Source organism: Centropristis striata, chromosome 9 (genome assembly GCF_030273125.1).
Source record: "Centropristis striata isolate RG_2023a ecotype Rhode Island chromosome 9, C.striata_1.0, whole genome shotgun sequence".
NCBI classification, from domain to species: Eukaryota; Metazoa; Chordata; class Actinopteri; order Perciformes; family Serranidae; genus Centropristis; species Centropristis striata.
In genome coordinates this window covers 36103580-36126284 of record NC_081525.1, presented here as the reverse complement: position 1 = coordinate 36126284, position 22705 = coordinate 36103580, and the positions used below count along the sequence as shown (strand labels likewise).

Below are 22705 nucleotides of genomic sequence, written 5' to 3'. Positions count from 1 at the left end.
GTGTCTGCTTGTGATTTTGTGAAAGCACTTAAACTGACTCCTGTAAAGGTGTTTTTTTTAATTGGGGGTTTCTCTCATTTTTGTTTTCCTATAATTTGAATCATGTCTGGAGGTGTAAACTCTCCGGACATTATTCCCTTTATAAATAGAATGATTCACTCTGGTGGACTTCATCAGAAGTGAAGGCTGTGTGCCAAGCGTAAAGTCCATACAGGAAGGGGTGAGCCAGTTGGAAGCACTAACATATCCTGTGAGGGGAAAGTTTCTTGTTTAGAGAAGATAAGGCGGCCTTTCACTTGCCATCATGGTTACAAACTTTCAAGTGTGAGTAATGCAAAATATTGATAAACCTCAATCTGAATGCCATAGCACTTTCTAGACAATAAAACCCATGGGGGGAAAAAAGCCAAGGATAGCTAAAACAAGGTCAGTCACAGAAGGATAAAATAAACTGAGCTGAGTCATAATTTGTCCTACCGTTCAAAATTGAGGTCAAATTTGCAAAACTCGTATAAGATTTACTGCCTGAAGTCCTATCCTCATATTAACCATTGAAGCCAACGCCTAGGAAAAATTAACGCTTGAATATACATCAAAGTTAAAAGAACTACCTGAAATGTCAGAAACCATCTTTGGGAAAAATACATTAGATGCATGTACTTTATGATTCCTTAGTTTGGCTCACGTCTCATCTGCTAACGTGGAAGTGACAGAATAAAGTAAATTTAAAGCAAACAGAATGCATGCTATAAAACGCTTGTATTTCAAGTGTGTTGTTGATGCAATCCCTTAATGCAATGCACAAAAATTGACGTGCTAAGGAATTAAAGCTGAGGCTGATGGGATGTCAATAGTTTGATAGATATTTGGTTTTCAACCGATGTATGGACAATTTCTAATTTTGACCTGATGATGACATTAGAGAAAATGTTAACAGATTATGAAAGTTATTCCAATTTATCCTGAGGGGCAGATGAATTTCTGAACCAAATTCCATGCGATCCATTCAATTGTGTTGAGACTTTTCATTGGTTCAAACAGAGAAATGTCACTGGATCACCAAGGTTATTTTTCATGTGGGAGGTAATTGTTGGGATATTTTATAGGATAAATGAAATCCTTGACCTGTTGTTGGTGCCAGAAGGAAAGTGAGGGGGAACATCACAGGATTCACCCTTTTGGGGACCCTGAAAGTCTCCTGTGTCTTTACAAAAAGACAAAAATCACAGTGGATATTCGAGGTTAGATACTTTGATCACTATTTTTTGATCTGTCCAAGGTAGGAAACAGAAAGCCAACTAATCGGCAGTGGTCAAAGAAGTATTCAGATCCCTTTCTTAAAAAAAGTACTGATATCACACCGCGAAATGAACCCACTACAAGTAAAACTTACTTAGGTAGAAGTAGAAAGGTATCAGCGTCAAATTGTACTTAAAGTGCTAAAAGAAAAAGTACTTGTTATGCAGAATGTACCCCCTTAGATTGTTATGTATATTCCAAATAAATTATTAATCGTCTAAATCACTTTAAATTGATCATGTTTTTCATGTTAAATCTTGACCTGGGAAGTAACTAAAGCTGTCAGCTAAATGTAGTGGAGTAAAAAGAACAATATTTGTCTCAAAATGCAGTGGAGTAGAAGTATAAAGTTACTAAAAAATGAAATACTAAAGTAATGTACATGTACCTCAAAATTGCACTTAAGTACATTACTTGAGTAAATGTGTTAAGTTACGTTCCACCACTGTCAAGCTGTCATACCTGGACTGCTCAGGTGGCTTTAACTTGATAGTTTTGACATTTATTTGGTGTTGTACATATATGTTATAGGCATTGACCACAGAAAAGGATGTGTGAGTAAACATCCCTTTCCTCTGGGTTTTCCCACACGAGGCTGACTGGCTCTTTTAAATAACATGTTATCCAGTGGTGGAATGCATTCTTCCCATTACTTTCTTTTTTGTACAACTCACACTACCTGGTGAGCAATAAAGAAAACACATCATGGAAGAGTGACCATTTGAACAGAAATAGCTGTTGGGAACTCACTGAATGGAGCTCCATGCACCTTGACCCTCATCAGCAGCCGACTTAACATAGACACTGATACTTGCTGCTTTCTGCCAGGTACCCTGTGACCGCAACAAAAAAGAGAAAGAAAATGCATCTTCCTTCCGATTTCCATCCTAACTCTGGAGCCAGTTTCCTGTAAACTGATAACCTTTCCATTATCTACAAACAGGGAGGTCAGCACAGGAGGGAGAAGTCAAACTGTGTTACATGCAACCCTATTCTTGGGAAAAGCAAAAGTTACAGTAAAGGTTTAATGAGGTTTCACATGAAATGCTAGAATTGTTGTTGATGACGAAACAGTTAAGTAATGGGTTAAGTGTCGTATCATGTAATCTAGTTGGAGGCCTTCGTCATACCATTTACAATCTCACATATAATCAACACCATAACTTTCTATAATTTGTTCTAAGTTATCCTATTTATGCATTAAGTTATGTTTCGCTACTTACATAATGTATTCTTTCTATACAGCGTAAAATAAAAATCTGTCAAATTTATTTAGGAGCTTTGAACTTCCAAATTCTTTTACTCTCACACATGGCAGGTCAGACATGTGCATGGCAAGTTCAATACTTATTTTGAGGAGCAATGAAAAATCCTACAATAGCCAAACTACTGTATTCTTTTATCTGTTTTTATTATCAACTTTTCACTATGATAAAACTTAATTTAATTAGAGGTTAAATAAAGTAAGAAAAAGAGCACACCATCACATAAGCATCATAATAAAAATATATTATAAAAGTAAAAATTGGGTTGAAATAACATTCGAGGGAAAATAAATATTATAAAATAAGACAACTGAAAAGGTGGACGAAAGGTGATTTGAAACAGTAATAGAAAAAAGGGATTAGAGAGTATGTCACCATGTTATTTCCCCTTACTTCGCATTAATAATGAAAACATAGTTCCCCAAGGACCAAGGTAGAGAGAAGAAAAACATGGTGCATACATGAGCCATACTTGAAAAAACAATGACTGTTGACAGCTGACAGATACAGCAAACAATCTCCAGTCAGCCCTGCCCTCAACTTCAGCTCCTACCCAAATGTACAAAAGTATATTATAGAACATTTAAGTATAACGTTTGATTTTAAGGTTAACGGACATACACATGGAAAAATGCAGCTCACCTCTCCCATTAACAGCTGAGAGGTCATACATATGTATTGATATTTCTTTCCAAGTCTAAGTACCTCAAGCAGCACCCTCATAAAATTTATGTGAAGAGAGATAAGCATCAATGTGGAGTCCTGTTTCCTAAACAAGAAGTCAGACTCTTCCTGCAGCGGCAGCGGCTAACACCTCAGGCTGTCGGGAAACAAAGGTGTAGCAAAAGCTTGATGGTTTACTTCAATGCTCAAGATGTTATCAGTGAAACAATAGCTTAGCAGACACTGATTTTATGAAGTCGGGTCAGAGCCAACAGAAATTCCAGACTCCTAAAGGATACATATCATCCTTCCCCGAACTGATTTAAATACAATCTAAAAACTCTTGAACTCAGTGGAGTTCAAGACCCTGACCCTGTTCATGACCCTGGTTTGTGTTTACGTAAGTTATTTACTGCAAATGTATGCAAGCAGTGTGTACTGTATATTGCCAGTAACATCATGCTTCAAACAATGTAAGAAGTAAAATGTGATTTCCAGTATTTATCCAGGATGTGCTTCATTTTATCTCTCTGACAGAGTTTGTAACAAGGTCATAATGGCGTTGCCTGATATCAGACACAATTGTTAACACATTACACTTGGTTTCCATGTGTAATGTGGAGGAGTGAAAGGATTAAAAGGTCACAATGGATAAGCGGCCTTGAATGGAATTTCTTAAACAAAGATTTTTTTTCCTCTCACTTCGAGATTATAAAAACTACTTGTGAAAGGGAAAAAGGCAAAACTCTTACAGATTACAGATGCAGGATTTTACGTATCCTAAAAAACCATCCTCAATATCCTCAACAACACATCATTTAATTGGTTTATAACCACAACATCTCAGTAAGACCGACTCTTATTTATTTGGCTATTTAATCCTCATGAAAGTCTTATTTTTGCCTCTTTATATGTCCAAAATCATCTTCTTATTTGTAGACACATCTTTTTTCTTGAATGTGTGGCATTTCTGAAACCCAGCATTAATTAGTATACATCAAAACGGTGCATAACATAGGTCTGATATGTCCTATTAAGTTATTCTGTGGATCTATACCTAACATGGTATATTAATACTTACCTATACTTTTGGCTGTTTTAATTGAATGAACCCAGACTTGCAAAGACTCATCACCTATTTTTTTTTTTTTTAGCTAAATGTAAGGACAAATAAACTTAAAGAAATACATCATACCAGTGACTGCAGTGATATATCTTAATCTACCCTCTAATTTAAATACATATTTCCATCATATTTCATAAATAGTGCCCTCCATTTTCTAAGGGTTGTTAAAGTTAGGCTTATTAGCTACAGCATGTACAGTTCATTCAATGGGACACGACGTACTATACATTTATCTTTTGGAAAATGAAAACTAAATATGAATTTATATTATTTACACGTGAATAAGCAAAATTAGTGACAGTTGTTGTTTTCAGCGATTTGCAGTTGTTGCCTTCTCTTATTGGTTGAGATATTGGAGTGTATCATTTCAACCAATCAGAGTGCAGGTAGATGAGTAGCTTTTCTCCCTACGTCACATCCGATTCAAACAGCGGCGCGCGGTATGTCCGTCTACAAACAACTATCTGCTCGTTTCTCTGTCGAGTTTCTGCTCGAGTTCAACATTATAGTGGCTAACAAAAATATAATGCTGACTATGAGGAAAACAAACGCGTTAATGTGACATTATCAACCTAAATCGGAGATACAGTCAGTCATTTATGGTAAGAAGCTATACATATGATCCAAACTAACATTAAGTACCAGGCTAACGTTAAATGTTAGCAAAACATACCGTAGCAAACACACAAGCTAACGTTAGTCTCGTGTCTCTCTTGTCGAAACAAAAGTTGAATTCTTAACAGCCTTTGGACGAAAATACTAATGAAGCTACCACACTAAATTGAGTGAGTCACTCGGTGTCGTTGTTGTAAAACTTTGTGTCGCTTGGACAGTTGTCCTGACTTCCCCCGGTGACTGCTGTCATCATGTCCCAGACCAACACTTCTCTCCTGGACGAGGTGGTGCAGTGGAGTCAGGAAACCTGTCGCCAGAAGCTCAAGACTGTCCTGCCAAAACTCACTATATCCTCTCAAATTTACAGTCAGTCTCATGATTCATAGCATTACACAAGTTGTCTCCATAGTCCAGTTATATTTAGCTTTAGAAAAGTTTTGAAATGCACAAATTCTTGGAAATACTTTGGGGGGGATGGAATAGTTGGGATATATTTATAGAATTGAACTTCTTAATGATGTGGAGGCAATACGCCAGTTTTTATGGATTATATTGAACACCAAAATCTTTCTTTTGTTTTCTAGGTGAAGCTGGGCACAAGTTTGTGTTTTGCTCATGCTTATATATTTTTTAGTATAATAATGAATACCGGACATCCTGTAATGTTGTGATTTTCCTTGACTGCTTGCACTCTTTGCATAATAACTCTGAGAGTTGGGATGATCATAATCGTAAGTTTCTTCATTGCACAACTTGCAAATACAAACTGCTTAATTTGTGCCCTGAGAACTACTTGTGATCTAAGCATGGACTGTTTTAAAAACACAACATTTCTACAGGTGTACTGAAGATCATTACAGACATGTTCCTCCCTCATATTGCTTTGTCTGAGCTGGAAGATGAGTGCTTCTCAAAGATCTTACCGAAGGTAAACAAAATGATGAATGTATATTGTCAGTGAACGCAGGTCATGGGAAAACTCCTTAATTATATAAAGTCAGTGCCATTAAAGATCTCAATTCTCGACCTGTAGACAACTTGAATGTTTTAATTCAGAAAGTACATTTTTTATTCACACTAAATCTTTGCCTTGGAATCTTTTTTTTGTTACGGTAGAATTTGTTAAGAACTTTTGTTGTCTTGTGAATTGGTTTATTTATACCTTTCCCTAAAAGTGTATTGATTTGGTCTGTATGAGTGTTATTCTCTCATTCGTCACAAATGTCTGCAGGCGGTGACAATGTTTGACAGCATGATGAAGGAAATCTTGGAACAAGTTGGAGGGCTGTCCAGTCAAAATACTGAATTGTGTGCCCTACTGAGGAACATTCTGCAGGTACTATTTTTGACTTTGTTGTTACATTGCTTTAGGCATTCTGTTGCTGTTTCCTCTGTGTGGCGTGTACACACAGCCCTGCAGTCCTTTTTATGGGCCCTTTTATGGGCATTAATGGGCGGTTACCTATGCTAATATTATGTTAATTAGACTCACCTGGCACGCTTAAGAACACGTTGATGAATCTGATGTAGGGTCTTCTTAAGAAAGACTTAAGAAAAAATCTAAGAAGATTCTTAACAAGATATTGGTGAATCATTGTTCTTAGTTTATTCCTAACCAAAATCCTGCTGTTTATTTCAGGCAATGATGCAGTTAATTGATGCACTATCCACTTGTGTGCGTCACATTAGCACATTTGAAGAAGCTCCTGACTTAGATGCCATCCGCTCGTTACCAACATGCATCCTAAAAGTCCTGAGGGAAACTTTTCAACACTGCAAGGTTAGTCTTTTGAGTTCACAGCGGGCTGTAATAAGTACATTTTACCTCTGTGCAGAAGTCACTTCTGTGGTATTGCATGCTTATAGGCATCTTATATTATGCTGTGCAACAATTGCTATAGTTATGGTTCAATGTTTTGTATCTGCAACATGTTTTATTAATAAAGTAATCCTACAAATACTAATAAGAATTAATTATAAAGATATAACCGTATTTGCAGAATAATTAATGATTTGAATTTTGAGATTACTTCATGAATTTTAAAAAGATGGATTAGTATTTCCAAAGTTTAGGTGACACTAATTAGGTGAAGAAATGATAGGTTTAAGCACACTCTGCATGTGGTCCTCAGGAAAGCGAGGTGGTTTACTGTGGCCGTCTGTCTCTGGTGGCTGACCTGCTGCAGGGACTCTTCAAAGAAGCCTACTCCCTCCAGAAGGGTCTATTGGAGCTGCTGGACAGGATCTCCCTGGACAGCAGTGCCTCAGAGGAAGAGGTCTGTGATGTTGTAACAGGTGTGTATTTGAGTTAGAATCTCTCTGTTTACCACAGCCACAACTTTTGATATTAAGACATTATGTTGTGGCTCCTGTAATTTATTTTCCATTTTCCTCAGTGATTCACAACTTGCTGGATATCTGCTCTATTATCTCCAACCTGGACATCGCACTACATGCAAACACATGGAAATTCCTCATCAAGTCAGTACAGCAGACACTTGTGTTTTTGTAGATTTCAGTTTGATATGAAAGTTGGCTGAATTTAATAGTGAATTTGTTTCAGACAGAGTCTGAAGTACCAGTCATTGGTGGAGGAACATCTACACCATGGTGACATCAGCAACAGTCTGTGTGACAACCTGCTGACCTCCTTTCACAGCTGTATCGAGCTGGGTGAACAGATTAAACATGCTGGCCTGCAGGTAGGAAAGCTCTGATTAGTAGTAAAAAAAAAAAAAGATAAAACAAATATTTAATGTTTTTTTTTATTTTTATTTTTTTTACAGATTTACAAATGCAGGGCTGTTGAAATAAATTAATGTTTTCTTGTCTTTAAAACTTGTACTCAATAGCTCAATATAAATCATATAACTGTGGTAGTCCAAGTACAGTACAGTCCCAATACTGACTAGAGCCACCACAATGGTGGATATTTATGAGTTTATTTTTCCTGTGTTATACCCCTTTGTTCTCAGACAAAGGGAGCACTTGAGTTTATCAGAGAAGACTTGATCTTTGTCCGTTTTTTTGTATTAATGCTCTTTTGTCCTTTTAAAAGGAGGCAACACAAAGTCCAGAATACAAGCTGTTCCAGAAAACTGCAAAGATGTGTAGATTTTTTGCCAACACTTTGGTTCATTACATAAAGGTACAAAAATGATGATCTTCTTCTTGACTCCTGGCACCGCTGTCTTTTATCATTCTCTACTTCAGGATACAAAACAGCTGAACTTACATTACATCATGTCTTATCCTTTAAACAGGAATTCAAATTTTTTCTGACAAAGTATTGTAGCTGCTTTCACCAACTCTACCTCCAGATCATCAGGTATGTGTGATTTTTAAGTAGCAGATGAAGGCTATTAAATTATACTTTGAGGTGACAGTTATTGAGTTGTATGGAAACATACACTCTGATGTCTTTCAGCAAGTTTCCTCCCAGCTTGTGTGCTCCAACACTACCTTCGGCTCTGTACGAGGAGCTGAAAGCCGCAGCTCTGGTTCCCATGGACGCCCTCCTTCTCCAGCTGTTGCCTTTAAGGCCCTTCGCTGAAATTGTCCTTCAGCAGGACCTGCGTGAGTTTAAAGCTTCTCTGTTTTGTTTTGTTATGAATGAATAGAAGGAATACAGAAATCCTACTTTTCCTGTTTGATATGGCAAATTAAAATAATAATAATAATACATTTTATTTGGAGGCGCCTTTCTTGGCACTCAAGGACACCGTACAAAAAAGATTCAGCAATAAAATACAATAAAACACATAGAATTTGATAACAATACAATACAAAAGATAGATTGGACAGGGTAATTGTGATCAGAGGGAATAAGCAGTTTTAAACAGATGTGTTTTGAGTTGTGATTTGAAATGGGGGAGTGAGTCAATGACTGTATTAGATCAGCATCTGCACTGATATCAGCTTAGTACATTACTATTTTATAATGTTTTATTGCCACACACAAGAAATTGTTGCATCTTTGGGAAAATGTTGACCATGTTTTTACTTAAAAGGTTTCCGTCATCTTTCTAGGTGCTGATTTGACACCTGTGCCACAAAACAATCAATCAAATCAAATCAAAATTACTTTATTCATCCCTGAGGGGAAATTCAGTTAGTCTGGTAGAATCTCACTGGTAGAATGGCTGTAGGAGCGAATCTCTCCGTCCTGCAACGGAGAGAGAGGAGCCGTCCACTGCTGTTTTTTTTTGTCCATAAAGGTTTTGTGTAGCGGATGATCCGGGTATTTCAGGATAACCTGGAACATCTTAACAGGTCATCTCTCCACCACCTCCTCCAGTGTGTCCAACCTGGCTCCAACCACACAACCAGCTCTTTAGACCAGTCTGTCCAACATCCTTCATCTCTATGTGTGATGCTGCCTCCCCAGCAGACTGCAGCATAAAACAATAAAATTGCCACCACAGACTGATAAAACATCTGCAGCATCTTACTACAGATGTCCAGAGATCTGAGCTTCCTTAAGAAAAAGGAAGCTCTTAAGGAAGCTCAGATCTCTGGACATCTAAAACATGCACCATCAAAACATGCACCATTCAATCCAAGAATGACCCTTGTCTTGTACGTCTGCAGAGTTAACTCGTGAACATGAACTTCCTCAGTGCCTCTTGCTGGTGAGCGCCCTCGGTCAGCTCTCATCCCAACCAGAGGAGGTGCTGCAGCTCTGGTACACTGGCAGCCAGTTCTCGGAGGAAACACCCAGGTAATAAATATTGTTTTGTTGTTGTCATCAATGTGTTTTGGATTGCATTCGGAATAAATATTATACTAACTAAACATCACAAGTAACAGCTGTCTACTGGTAAGGTAAGAAAGAGCAGAGTATAAAATGTGGGTGATAATTATTTATTTAATAGTCAACATTTTCTTCATAGATATATGAAACTTAAGCTAATTCTTTTTTGTGTTAGTGTCCTATTCAGCAGGAATTGAAGCGAGGGACACTACAACTTTGCAGAAGCATTGTCCTAGATAGTAGTGATTTAAGACTTAAAGGATTAGAAGTAAATATTGATTATGCACTTGGTTAGACTTGAAGAGTGTGTCAAAATATATATCAGTAGTCCTGAAAAAGAATATACTATTTAGTTATGTATTCAAGCTAATGTGTAAATATGCCTGAATTTTTTTTCTATCTCCTTTGTCTCCAGACTCCCTCTCTACCAGGCCTTGTTCACTAGTTTCAGGCGATGCTTTACTGAGCGCCAGGTACCTGTGCTGTTGCCAGGGGTGATGATGAAGGGTCAGGCCCAGGTCCAGGTCTCTCTGCACAACCACATCTGTGTGCAACTCTGTGCCAGTGTAGCTGCACTTACCCCGGTGTACTTCCCCGTGCTGGTGAGGCCTACACACGTAACCACACACACTGTATCACAAGCAGTAGGAGTGATTTGACATTGTTTTGCTAATAATTTCTAGACTATATTCCATCGTGTATGTTTTGATTTGGCATAATTTCTATACACGTGAGCAAGCAAGAGAGCCTTTTTATCACCTTAAGGCACCTTATGTTCTGCCATTGTGTTTTGTCTTCAAACCCCTGGAGGGTTATTTATTCATATTTCTTAAAAAAAACTAGTAGATAGGAGGAGGAGGAGAAGTAGTAGAAAAAAACCCAGCAATGTTTATGTGCGTGACTTTAGCGGAACCTGTTGAAATTTAATCGGCCAGAGGAACCCAATTGGCAAGCTCTCTTACAACTAATCAAGAGTTTAAACAGGATTTCTCCCAGTTGTGGGAGTGGTGCTTGGCAACAGTGGGGGCCGAAGTCCACAGGGTTATAATGAAAGATTTGACTTCACTCAATTTGTCTTGAGTCTCTCGGACCTGACCTAACCTCAAACCCATCTGTAAATAGGCGTTTGCCTTGAGTTTGACTTTGAGTAATTTTACCAATGATAACTGAAGTTTTCTTGGTCAGATGTGATTTAAGTAGAGCCCTCCCGGGATGTTGAAAGGTACTGGCCAATATTGGTTTGTCACAGTTTGTGTATTAAGGGCTGGTCAATTAATCAAATTTTATTTTCAGTTACGCTTTTGGGCTCAAATGCTTATGAATACAAGATAATCAAGATAAAACGGATAGTGTGCTCTATTCCTTTTTCCTGCTTTCCTGCATTCTTCGCTTGTGTTACGAATCCAGCGCACTCTAGCCTTCCCTTTGCTGAGGTGCACTTTGCCCTGTTTGAAGATTTACTAATATGATATGGTAATATGTTCAAAAAAATTAAGATGACAATATTGGCCCAAACAATCGTGAGTATGAGTTATGCCTTAATCAGGTAGCACTACTGTGTAATAATACTGGCAAATATGCATTAATATTTATGGACTGCATTTTATCAATATTTGACAGAATTTAACTTGAATATATCTTTTATTTACTATTACTGAGTGTTCAAACATAAAATAACTGGCCAAGGTAAAACACACTTTGTGGTATGTGATCATGTTTGTAAATGAACATTAGCCTTTATGTGTTTTTGAGACTTTTTTTTCCTCTCACGGTGAAGTAGATATTGGTTCTAACGGTGACCTGGTTATTGGCATCAAATATGCATATTCAAAGATTATTTTGGCTGTAGTTTTAAGTCATGTTTGTTTTAGAGATCTCATCGCATTTTGGCTGTTTTGTTGCAGGATTTCCCTTCATTCAATGAAAGTTGTTCTTTCATTTTCATTTTTACTTTGTCTGTTTAATTTCGTGCTAATATTGTTTGCCTTGTCCTCCTCCTCTCCATGTCTCACTTCCCCTCTCTATCTCTTTTTTAGGAGCGTTGTTTGGTCAATACTGTACTACAGGCAGATACTCAGACAGCTTTACTGGCAACAGATGTGTGGTGCTTTACAGCACGGTGAGTGTGTTCACGTATTAGGGCTATCCACAACAAATTTTTTTCTCATTGACCCCCCTCTTTTTACGCTTTATGTATCTATTAAAAAATGTTGCTGATGTTTCACATGTTGTAGTTGTGTGTGGTTGGGGCACTTTCGATAGTACTGATACAAGCAGAGAAGAGAGAGATAGAAGAAGAGAGACAGACAGATGGAACACGTCGATGCCTAATAATTCTTGCTTTTCGTGGTTTTTAATTGTGAAGAGACATTCAATGAAAGAGAGACATTGTTTGTGGCTGTCAGCTGTTTTCATGATTCCCACTGCAAATTTTAAAAGAATTGCGCATTAACTCAAAAAGTATTGAGCTCTCATCTAGTGCTTGCTACGTTGTTATGTGAGTGATGAGATAAAGAAATGTATTCTTTGATTTTGCAACAGTAGCCTTAATCTGCGGTTATTTAGCATTTATGAGGCTCCAATGGTCCTGCAGATTTGAACACTGCAACTTAGTCCTGAATGGTGATTTATTCAGGAACACTAAGAAGATTGAAAGTTAATGTTAACACTTTTATTAACTGGCTGATATTTATACCAAAATAGACTTTCTAGATTTTCTCTGATAATCCAAGTCATTCTGTTAGAAATCAGTCCAAATGCAATGATCCTTTATTTCATAAACACATTTTCTCGTCACTGCCAGAATCAGATTGTGAGATCTGCAGTTGATTATTGCTCCTTAGATCCAACAGTGGGCTGTTAAGGGTCATCCCTGTCACTCACAACATTTCAATAAAAAAAAAAATTTTACATTTTTTTTGATCGAAGCAAACTTTTTAGCGCACTCTGTGTCAAGCTACAGTTTATAAATTAACAAACCCTACATTTAAGGCAACTTTAGGCTCCTAGCGGCTACCGTTTGACCAAATTCTTATTCTAAGCATTTTTTTCTTTCTAATATTGAATCCACTGCTGATTTTGTCTTTTCTGCTTACAGGTATGGGACAGCAGAACTTTGTCTGCATCATGTCCTGCTTGTTGCTCAGCTGGTAGGTAAAGACCAGAAATATACACAACACAGTTGAGAGATTACATTTTGTTGTCTAATTTTATTTTAATTTGAAAGAAAAAGAGCTTGCAGCAAATTGTCGTTTACAACCCATTATTCAGACATGTTTTATAAAGATGCTCAGTAGACTTTCATTTTACAAAGATAGTTTACAGCATCTCTGTAATCTTCGCTCTTATCTCAAGGTCGTGGATGATTGTCTATGTCAGTGACCTCTTCCTGAGCATTTTCTAAAATTGTTCTAAAACCCCTTAATCCCTCTCTGTAGGGTTATGGATTAGTATGGGGTCCTTCCTGTTTTCTGTGGCACCCCAACAGAGGTGACAATTGGTGTTGTTGGGTCCCCGGGGCGCCTTATCATACCTGTTACGTCATTACATCATCAGTTTAAGCTGGATCCCGCTCATTTCCATACACGTCCCCCTCCTTCAGTTCTCTACCCTGATGCCCTGGTGATTTCACTCCTCCTGAGCCTTCACACTGACACTCACACTGTTCCTCACCTCCTCTCTGCTTCTCCCTCTTTTCCCCTAGGTGAAAGCTTGCACCACTGAGTGTTACCAGTCAGTCCACCTGGGCCTGCTGCTCAAACGCATGGTTTTCCTCATGACGCCGAACCACCAGGTTAGAAACTCTGGGAACTGTGGGAAAAATTCTCCACAGTGCTAATGCTAATTTTAAATCTAATGTTGTACAGTTTTGTATTGAAATTTACTCAAAAACTGAGTACACGTTCTATAACATTTGACAGTTCAATAAATAATAATAATAATGAAAGATAGAGAAAACATTGGAAGTGTGACTTAAATAATGAAGATTATGTGAACTTTGTTTTACAATAATGTTGCTCTTTGTCCTGTAAAGGTGTTTTTTTTTTTAGTTTGGTTAAATTGGGCTTCAATTTGTTTTCCCCCCGTTGTGCTTTAAAGTGCACCTGACATTCTGCTGGTATTACCTAGCTTGGTATATTGCCCAGATAATTACCACGTTTATGAGCAAATGCCAACTCTGCTGTTGCTCCTTCTTAAATTGCACAGCGTTGTTGCTGTTCCAGAAATATGCACTAGTACTAAAAAGACCTTCTTCCCGTATATTGTTTGCTCCTGCCCTACACATGTGCAACTACGAAGGGTTATACTCACAACTGAGTTCTGAAAACATTGATGTGGTGTTCTGTTGCCTCTTAAACCTTCCATGAAACAGTAAGAGGCCTTAGGTGTAACATCAGTGTTGTCAAACAAAAGAACATCCATCACAAAAATGTAAAACAGGAGTTTGATATGCATTAAGAAATGTTTTATTCATATACATTAGTGTTCAAAATAATAGCAGTCCAATGTGACTTACCAGATTAATCCAGGTTTTTAGCATATTTTGTATTGCTACATGGCAAACAAGGTACAAGTAGGTGCAGTAGATTCTCAGAAAAACAACAAGACCCAGCATTCGTGATATGCACGCTCTCAAGGCTGTGCAATTGGGCAAATAGTTGAAAGGGGTGTGTTCAAAAAATAGCAGTGTCTGCCGTTGACTTTACAAACTCAAAACTATTTTGTACAAACTTTTTTGTTTCTAGGATTTAGCAATCCTTTGAATCACTAAACTAATATTTAGTTGTATGACCACAGTTTTTTATAACTGCTTCACATCTGTGTGGCATGGAGTCAACCAACTTGTAGCACCTTTCAGCTGTTATTCCACTCCAAGATTCTCTAACAACATTACACAATTCATTTACATTTCTTGGTTTTGCTTCAGAAACAGCATTTTTGATGTCACCCCACAAGTTCTCAATTGGATTAAGGTCCACTCCATAACATCAATGTTGTTGGTTTGGAACCAAGATTTTGCTGGTTTACTAGTGTGTTTGGGGTCATTGTCTTGTTGAAACACCCATTTCAAGGGCATGTCCTCTTCAGTATAAGGCAACATGACCTCTTCAAGTATTTTGACATATGCAAACTGATCCATGATCCCTGGTATGCGATAAATAGGCCCAACACCATAGTAGGAGAAACATGCCCATACCATGATGCTTCACTGTCTTCACTGTGTACTGTGGCTTGAATTCAGAGTTTGGAGGTCGTCTCACAAACTGTCTGCGGCCCTTGGACCCAAAAAGAACAATTTTACTCTCATCAGTCCTCTAAATGTTCCTCCTTTTCTCTTTAGGTCAGTTGGTGTGTTCTTTGGCAGATTGTAACCTCTTCTGCGCCTGCTTTTTTTTTTAACAGAGGGACTTTGCGGGGGATTCTTGTAAATAGATTAGCTTCACACAGACGTCTTCTAACTGTCACAGCACTTACAGGTAACTCCAGACTGTTTGATCATCCTGGAGCTGATCATTGGCTGAGCCTTTACCATTCTGGTTATTCTTCCATCCATTTTGATGATTGTCTTCTGTTTTCTGCCACGTGTCTCTGGTTTTGCTCTCCATTTTAAAGCATTGGAGATCATTTTAGCTAAACAGCCTATAATTGTTTGCAGCTCTTTTTAAGTTTTCCCCTCTCCAATCAACTTTTTAATCAAAGTACGCTGTTCTTCTGAACAATGTCTTGAACGACCCATTTTCCTCAGGCTTTCAAAGAGAAATGCATGTTCAACAAGTGCTGGCTTCATCGTTAAATAGAGGCCACCTGATTCACAACTGTTTTTTCACAAAATTGATGACCTCACTGATTAAAAGCCACACTGCTATTTTTTTTTAACACACCCCTTTCAACTAATTGCCTGATTGCACAGCCTTAAGAGCTGCATATCACGAATGCTCTTGTTGGTTTTCTGAGAATCTACTGCACCTACTGGTACCTTGTTTGCCATGTAGTAATGAAAAATATACTAAAAACCTGGATTAATCTGGTAAGTCACATTGGACTGCTATTATTTTGATCACTACTGTACATACTGTATAGATGACATAAACAAATCAACAAAGTGAGGTGCTGGCCCACTAGAACAGCTACACCATCGTTCTTCTAGAAGATATTTCCTTATGTCATGTTAGAAGATGGTGATGGCGACCAGGTTTGTACAAAATATCCTAAAGGAGTTGGGTTAAGATATGGAGACTCAAATGCCATAATATATTCACATAATTTCATGCTCATCCAACTGTTCAGACTCCTCACGTATTGCATAGAATCTGCTGTTGTTGTGTGTTTTTCCACTCATTCACTCAGGGTTACTCCTTTCATTTTTCAATCATCAGTGCTATCCTACAGAAAACTACAGTCTTAGTTTCTGTTTATGGTTAATGCTTCTTGATTGACTTTAAAAACACATTCAATTGTACAAGCTCATAATCTTTATCGGGTGATTTTTCAATAATCTGCAGTGTTTTGTTTTTGCAGATGGCGCTGGTAGAGCGTTTCCCACCTTCTGAGGTTGAAAACCTTCCAGTGTGGCGACACGTCCTTCTCAGAGCTCTTTCACATGATGCTCGTCAACGCGTTGAGACCGACATCATTGGCCTTACTCAGAAAACTTTAACCAACTGGCAGAATGGAGCGTACCAACTAGGACAGCTTGACAAAGTGGTGAGGACAACATCAGATTTGGTTTGTAGCGGGGGTCGTTATATTAACCAGTCACTGCTTTTTGTTAATGTCACTCTAGAGGACGGTCTGTGTAGTCACTATAATTGTGGGAAAATCTCATACTAGATTATAGAGGTGTGCATTGGCACTGCCCTCACAATTCGATTCGATTACGATTCACCAGGTAACGATTCGATTCAATTCGATTCTACGATGCATCACAATTCTACTGCACACAACAAGGGACATTTTTCGTCAGTCATGAGGCAATACAAGCTGTCAGATAGGCCTAATAACAACAGATTTTATTGGCTGCTATGTGTGTATCATCACTCTCCTGTATCTTTGACATAAATGTCATTAAATAAAATTAAATTTAAAAAAGAATGGTACAGGGTATTGGATATGGCATTTTCAAACCTGAAAAAAGAAAACATAAATTTTAAGCTGGAGTTGTAGTTGGGAGTTGTAGTTTAAAACCGTGTTAAACTCCAAACTAGCGACAGAGCAATTGCCCCCACAACTTTCCACTGGAGGCCAGAAAATAAACATAATCGATTACAGCACTTTGCCGCATCGATGCTGAATCGTGCATGCCCCGCATTGCGATGCATCGCCGAATCGATTATTGTTGACACCACTACTAGATTATGTAACCTCTGCATAGATGTTACTTCAAATTGTGAGATAAGGGTCAATGATGTTAGTGTGCATGTACCCTCTGTTTTCTCCTGAAGATAAGAAGGAAAATGGCTTGACTGATGACTGATATTGAATACATGGAGAGTAAAGGGCTGTACAAACATCAAGGGCAAGGGTGACGCATAGTTTTTTCCTTGTGCACTTGAGAGAGTAGAGAGATGACAAATGACCTCAACAAGACTCTGATAAGATTGTTCCCACGGTTGTACACAGATTTGATTCTTAGTGACCTTAGATCTCTTCTAGTATAGCATAGTAGCGTGAGTGAGACCGCTTTCTCATCCTTATAACATTAGATGGAAGTTTATATAAGGTTTAAAATTGTGACAACATAATGAAATACCTATTGAATCACACATTTATTGTTTTAATGTTTATCATTTGTGTAAAACAGGTTCCTACAATTTTTCCAAAATCAAATTCAAGGACTTTTCAAGCAGTTTTCAAGTTGCAATTTTAAGCTTTTCCAGCACCTTACAGCAGTGGTAATTATATATTTCTATACAGTATGGAGAGACAGTGTATACAGTGTACTGATTAGTTCAGTTCTTCATCATATTAAATTAGACGATATTGTGCTGTAAATAACAAAATGTTACATGACAGCATTTTACAGAAAGGGGACAATTAAAAGAAAACACATCAAAATGTGTTACCTGTTAAGTAAGTAGACTTAGCATTTTCTTTTTCAAGCAATTTCATGCACTTTATTCAAAATCCAAGCACTTTAAAAGATGGTTGAGACTAAAAAAGTCAATGTCCAGGTTGAAAGTTATCTCATTTCTTCTTTTCGTTGGTTTTAAAAGAGGACAGAGTCTTGACACGTGAATGACCTTTAATGTTGTGCGTGTGCTAGCAATCAAATTCTTGCCATGATTATTTTTTCCAACCAAGACAACAATGCAAGGAAACAGGGTGGGGAAGCTTTGAAATGGCAAATATACTCAAATGCTGGATTTTACAAAGTTCTTCCCGTCTGCAGAACACAGTGCTGTCATCCCTCCTAGTGGTGGTTCGGGTGCAATCATCTCCTGAGGAACAGTGTGTGTTGACTGCGATAAGGATAATCACACAGTTATGGTTACGAATGAGTCCAGACCAGGTGAGATCTGCACGCACACACACACACAAAGACAGGTGCAATGTAAATGCATTACTATTCTCCCTGTGACCTCATACTCCAGGTGCAGACCCATCCTATTCTCCAGTCTACTCTGCAGCTGCTCCTGTTAATATCAGCCTTTTTAGTGAAAAACCTTGAACCTCAAGTCATTTGTGACGTATGCTTTTATTTTTTCACATCTTACTTTAAATAGATAAAGTTAGAAAGATGCTAAAGTCAAGATGCTAGAAAGCTGACCTTTGTGTGTGTCTCAGGCTCTGTTGTGTGTGGATGCTGTGGTGTCTCAGAAGTGTCCAGAAGAGCTGCTGCTGGCTGCTCTGGGGTTCCTCTCCTCACTGGGGAGGATCTTTGTCCCTCCTGACAGCCAGGTAATGAGACCAGACTATTGTAATAATAATAATAATAATAAGGATCTTAACTTCAAGGTCCTTGCATTCCTTAGTAATTAACAATTGTTCTAATGCTGTTAAAAAAAAAATGGGGTTGAAAAGGCAAACTCTGACTATCTATAAAACTGTCTACTGTAAGGAGAAGTCATAGTATGTCTTTAAAAGGTTATAATATGCCGTACAATTTTTTATTAAAAAGTGTCATGATAAAAAGTGTCTGTAAATAAAAAATGTAGTCATATAGGATGTAAAAAAAATCACAAAAAATGCCGTATTGTAGAATGTCAAAAGAATTTATAAAAAATGAATCAAAGTATGAATAAAATTAAATAACAAATAGGATAGTAATGTAACAAAACGTTCTTGAGAAAAAATATAGAATAGTATTTCATTAAATGTCATATGTCATAAAAAAAAGAATTAAAACATCACAGTAAACTTTGCCATAAAATGTCATAAAAATGCCATAGTATAACGTCAAAATGTCATAAAAGGTTATAGTATTGTATGTCATAAAAATTATATTCAAAAAAGCTCCTAGTATAGTATTTTTTAAAAATCATTAAAAAAAAGTCACAGGATAGTATGTCATGAAATCATTCTTAAAAATAATTGTATATTGTGACAATTTGAATTTGCCCAATGTTGAAGTCTACTGTGTGAGCATATTGTCATTTTTCATCCCTCAGAATCATGTCCTGCCGAGGCTGAGCAGTCTGTTTGCAGTCCTGTTGGCCGACAGATTCTGGCTGCTACATCAGCACGCCCTGGAGGCCTTTTCTCAGTTTGCAGAGGTACAGCGGGAACTTAGTTTTTCTCACCCGCTTTGGTGCATTTCTCACATCACTATTTACATTTGCACAACAGTTAATACATTTCTCAAAACAATTAATACAAACTTCAAAACCTAGTTGATAACCTTCAAAAGTGTGTGACTTGCTCAAAATGGATAGTTCATTCCTTAAAAGCAAGTATTCATGTCAATGAAAGTATCAGAGACATCAAGATGAAAAGTCCTGACACCATGTTTATGAACAAGATTGTCAAATTGCTCTGTCATGTTTTCATTATGACACTTTACTCTGTAAATGTTTTCCAATGCTAAAAAATCAGATCTTGGTGACGCTACCTGAAAATGCTCAAGACAGCACTTTATACTATTTGCAAAGTCATTTGAAAACTACAGTAAAGTTACACATTACTGTATTTAGTGAGGTAACTGAGTACAACACACTGAATATGTATGTTTCACATTTTTAGTGCATATGCTTTTTGCAATTCTATTTGGTTCACAGCATTGTGCAATAGAAAAAATACACCCTTATTTACAACAAATACCCTTTTATGTAGAGCTGTACACAACTGTAAACAATATTTCAGTACATAATGGAACTGAACATACAACATACATATTACTGTAAATCATTCATGCACATCCAGATGTTCCTCTCTGTCTGGCCACATAGTTTCATCTACATCACAGCCAATATCATCTCTTGAAATGCAGCGAGGAAAGTATCTCCTCAAGTGGCGAATCCATCCTCTGCAGGACTCTGCTGTGATGTCATCACGTCATCCCCTTCCTCCCTGCAGCCTCACCCCTCTTCCATGAGGCTGACCTTCCATTTCTGTGTCACAGTATTGTAGAAATGGTCCACACTATGTCCTGCTTGGTTCATATATGCTTGTAAAGTGTTTATGGGTTTATGGATTCAGCTCTGAGTGATTGTAGAGAAGTGGCTTTTCATTGGTTGCAACTAATGCGTCACACAGCCCTTCTCATCAGTGAAAGCTGAGATTCACCTGAGTGAAATTATTCAATTTAGGAGACATTTTAAGGGGGAAAAGGGATTTAAAAAATGTATAAAATTAGCTTGACAGATTTTGACAACTAGTTCAATATTTCCATATGTAATGACTCAATGAAATGAGGACTATTAGTTTTGTATAGAATGACTATTCAGCATTCACAAGTATAGTTAATTTTGACTGACATGACATGACATAAGCAAATGATAATGTTATTAAACAGCAGAGAGTTGTATGAAAGCACTTGATGCATGTCCAAAAGCATTTATAATTTGTTGGAAGAAATGAGAAACTGCTACTATGATGTTCACAAATGACTAAATGTTGTGGAGGTTGAACTAACTGTTGTGCAAATGTTAATATTGATGTGAGAAATGCACCAAAGCGACTGAGAAAAACTGTAATATATGTATTCCTATATAGTGTTCAAGCCTTGTTAAAAACTTAATGTGTCATTTTGATATTTAAGATTACAAACCATGAAGAGGTCATTTCCCTGAGTTTGTCTGTAGAAGAGACCAAGACGAAGGTGGTGAACTATCTTAGCAAGGTAAGAAATACTGCGATAAAGATGAACTTTATGTAAAACAGATGGATGTAAACAAGTCTTTTTGCTGTAGACTGTAAATGCACAGGAAGATGTGGAGTCGCGGCTTCAGAGATTGAAGCTGGAGACAGCAGTTACTGAACAACACAACGAACGGCTGGAGAATGACAAAGAGAAGACTTCCAACAAACCGGCTGCTGAAGCTGCAGATTCAGAGGTCAGTGATGTCATTTAGCTCATCTAAAAATTCAATCACAGACTTCCCAAATATGCATGAGCATGCACCATGTTGCTTCACATACAGTATACTGTCCAAGTTACTGAGTGGCAACTGTCCAGTACGACACTACCTCCTAGTGTACATGTACCTTGTCTACACTGGGAGGTAGTGGCATAATGTGAACCAAGTTATTGTTAAACGGGATGATTTTCCTTTTTTAAATGTATATTATTTTATTTGATTGTTCACTAAAACACAACAGAGAGGGGCATGGTATGTGATAAATATATTACCTTTATAAAAACATATCTAGACATCAACTGGGAGATTTGCATTTGTAATCCTAATATTTAATATATAAGGGCGCAATGATTCATCCAATTCTATTTTCAATTACAATTTCGGTTTATGAAAATAAGAAAAAAGAAATCATTATTGTGCCACATCACATAATGATGCTCTTGTCATGTTATAAATCTAGTCTTCCTTTACAGTGGTACGCTTTATTTTGCTAAGTTACTTGAATATCTATAACCAAAATGTTAAATATGTTTAGGAGTTTTCAGTAAGTTGTGGCAGTGGAATAAATTTTATTTATTTTGGTTCTTTTTAATTTATTTTTATATATTGAATGTCTTGTAGTCTTCAGTAGGTTGTGGAACATATTTAACATTATTTACTGTGACCTAAGTCATTATTTTTTAGATGTGTGTATTTATGTATTAGATTTACATTTTTATTTACGTTAAATTGTATTTAATATAAAAAATATATATCCACTGTTTAAAATTGTAAAAAGTAATTGTGGAATTGTGTGATCTAAATAATAATTAATTATATTTGCCATAATCGAGCAGCCCAGTGGTTTTGTATTTCAGCCTATACTGTCTTTATGAACACAAACATGGTAAAATATTTATTTAGCAAAATACCTCTGAGTAAAATTATTACATAATGTCTTGCTGTCAAACTTTAATTTGTACAACTACAAGCAATATTTCTGCTTCCTGTGATGTAAAATTAAATCATCTTGATTGAGAATTTAATGAAATATGTATAATTTCCCTGTAATGATTGCTCTCTCTCAGCCGTGCTCAAAGAGACCTCGGCAGGAGAGCGGAGCAGAGGAGGAGTACAGTCGCTACATCCAGACAGCAGAAAGCGCTCTGAAAGCTCTTCATGCTCTCACTGAGAGTAAAGCCAGCTCTAGTGCTCCTCCTCCACAGTGGCTGGAAGCCAGACTGCAGGAGCTCCAGACCCTCATCACCCACATCAGTACGGCCAGACACACAACTTAGGCATCTTCTAGCCCTGGATTTATTTACTTCATGTATACAAAAACTCTTTAAGCACTGTGAAAGTCTGTTTACTCTTTGTTGCTGCTGAAAAGTCTCACTTCACTTTTTAAACTTGTCTGTGGTAAGTCTTTATTAATATTGTTTATTAAACTTGTTTGAATACAAATTGATGTTTGATTTGTTTTTATGGA

General features: G+C 37.3%; 1 protein-coding gene across 1 annotated transcript; it reads left to right on the top strand.

Annotated features, from left to right (window-relative positions):
• Positions 1-5568: 5568 nt before the first annotated feature.
• Positions 5569-22514, top strand: firrm (fignl1 interacting regulator of recombination and mitosis). Its single transcript, XM_059341378.1, has 23 exons — positions 5569-5699; positions 5808-5896; positions 6200-6304; positions 6608-6748; positions 7101-7263; positions 7365-7449; positions 7532-7670; positions 8027-8116; positions 8232-8296; positions 8396-8544; positions 9559-9688; positions 10137-10323; positions 11758-11840; positions 12819-12870; positions 13425-13514; positions 16241-16426; positions 18111-18230; positions 18313-18408; positions 18506-18619; positions 19330-19434; positions 20919-20999; positions 21070-21213; positions 22305-22514. The coding sequence occupies exons 2-23, from the start codon at positions 5831-5833 to the stop codon at positions 22512-22514; spliced, it is 2601 nt and encodes an 866-aa protein (XP_059197361.1). The 5' UTR covers positions 5569-5699; positions 5808-5830.
• Positions 22515-22705: the final 191 nt, after the last annotated feature.

Excerpts from the sequence above, each read along its gene's own strand:
- firrm (XM_059341378.1), top strand. The coding sequence starts at position 5,831 with ATGTTCCTCCCTCATATTGCTTTGTCTGAGCTGGAAGATGAGTGCTTC. Across the intron at positions 11,841-12,818 it reads GTGTGGTGCTTTACAGCACG|GTATGGGACAGCAGAACTTT; the intron begins GTGAGTGTGTTC and ends TTCTGCTTACAG. Across the intron at positions 13,515-16,240 it reads TCATGACGCCGAACCACCAG|ATGGCGCTGGTAGAGCGTTT; the intron begins GTTAGAAACTCT and ends TTGTTTTTGCAG.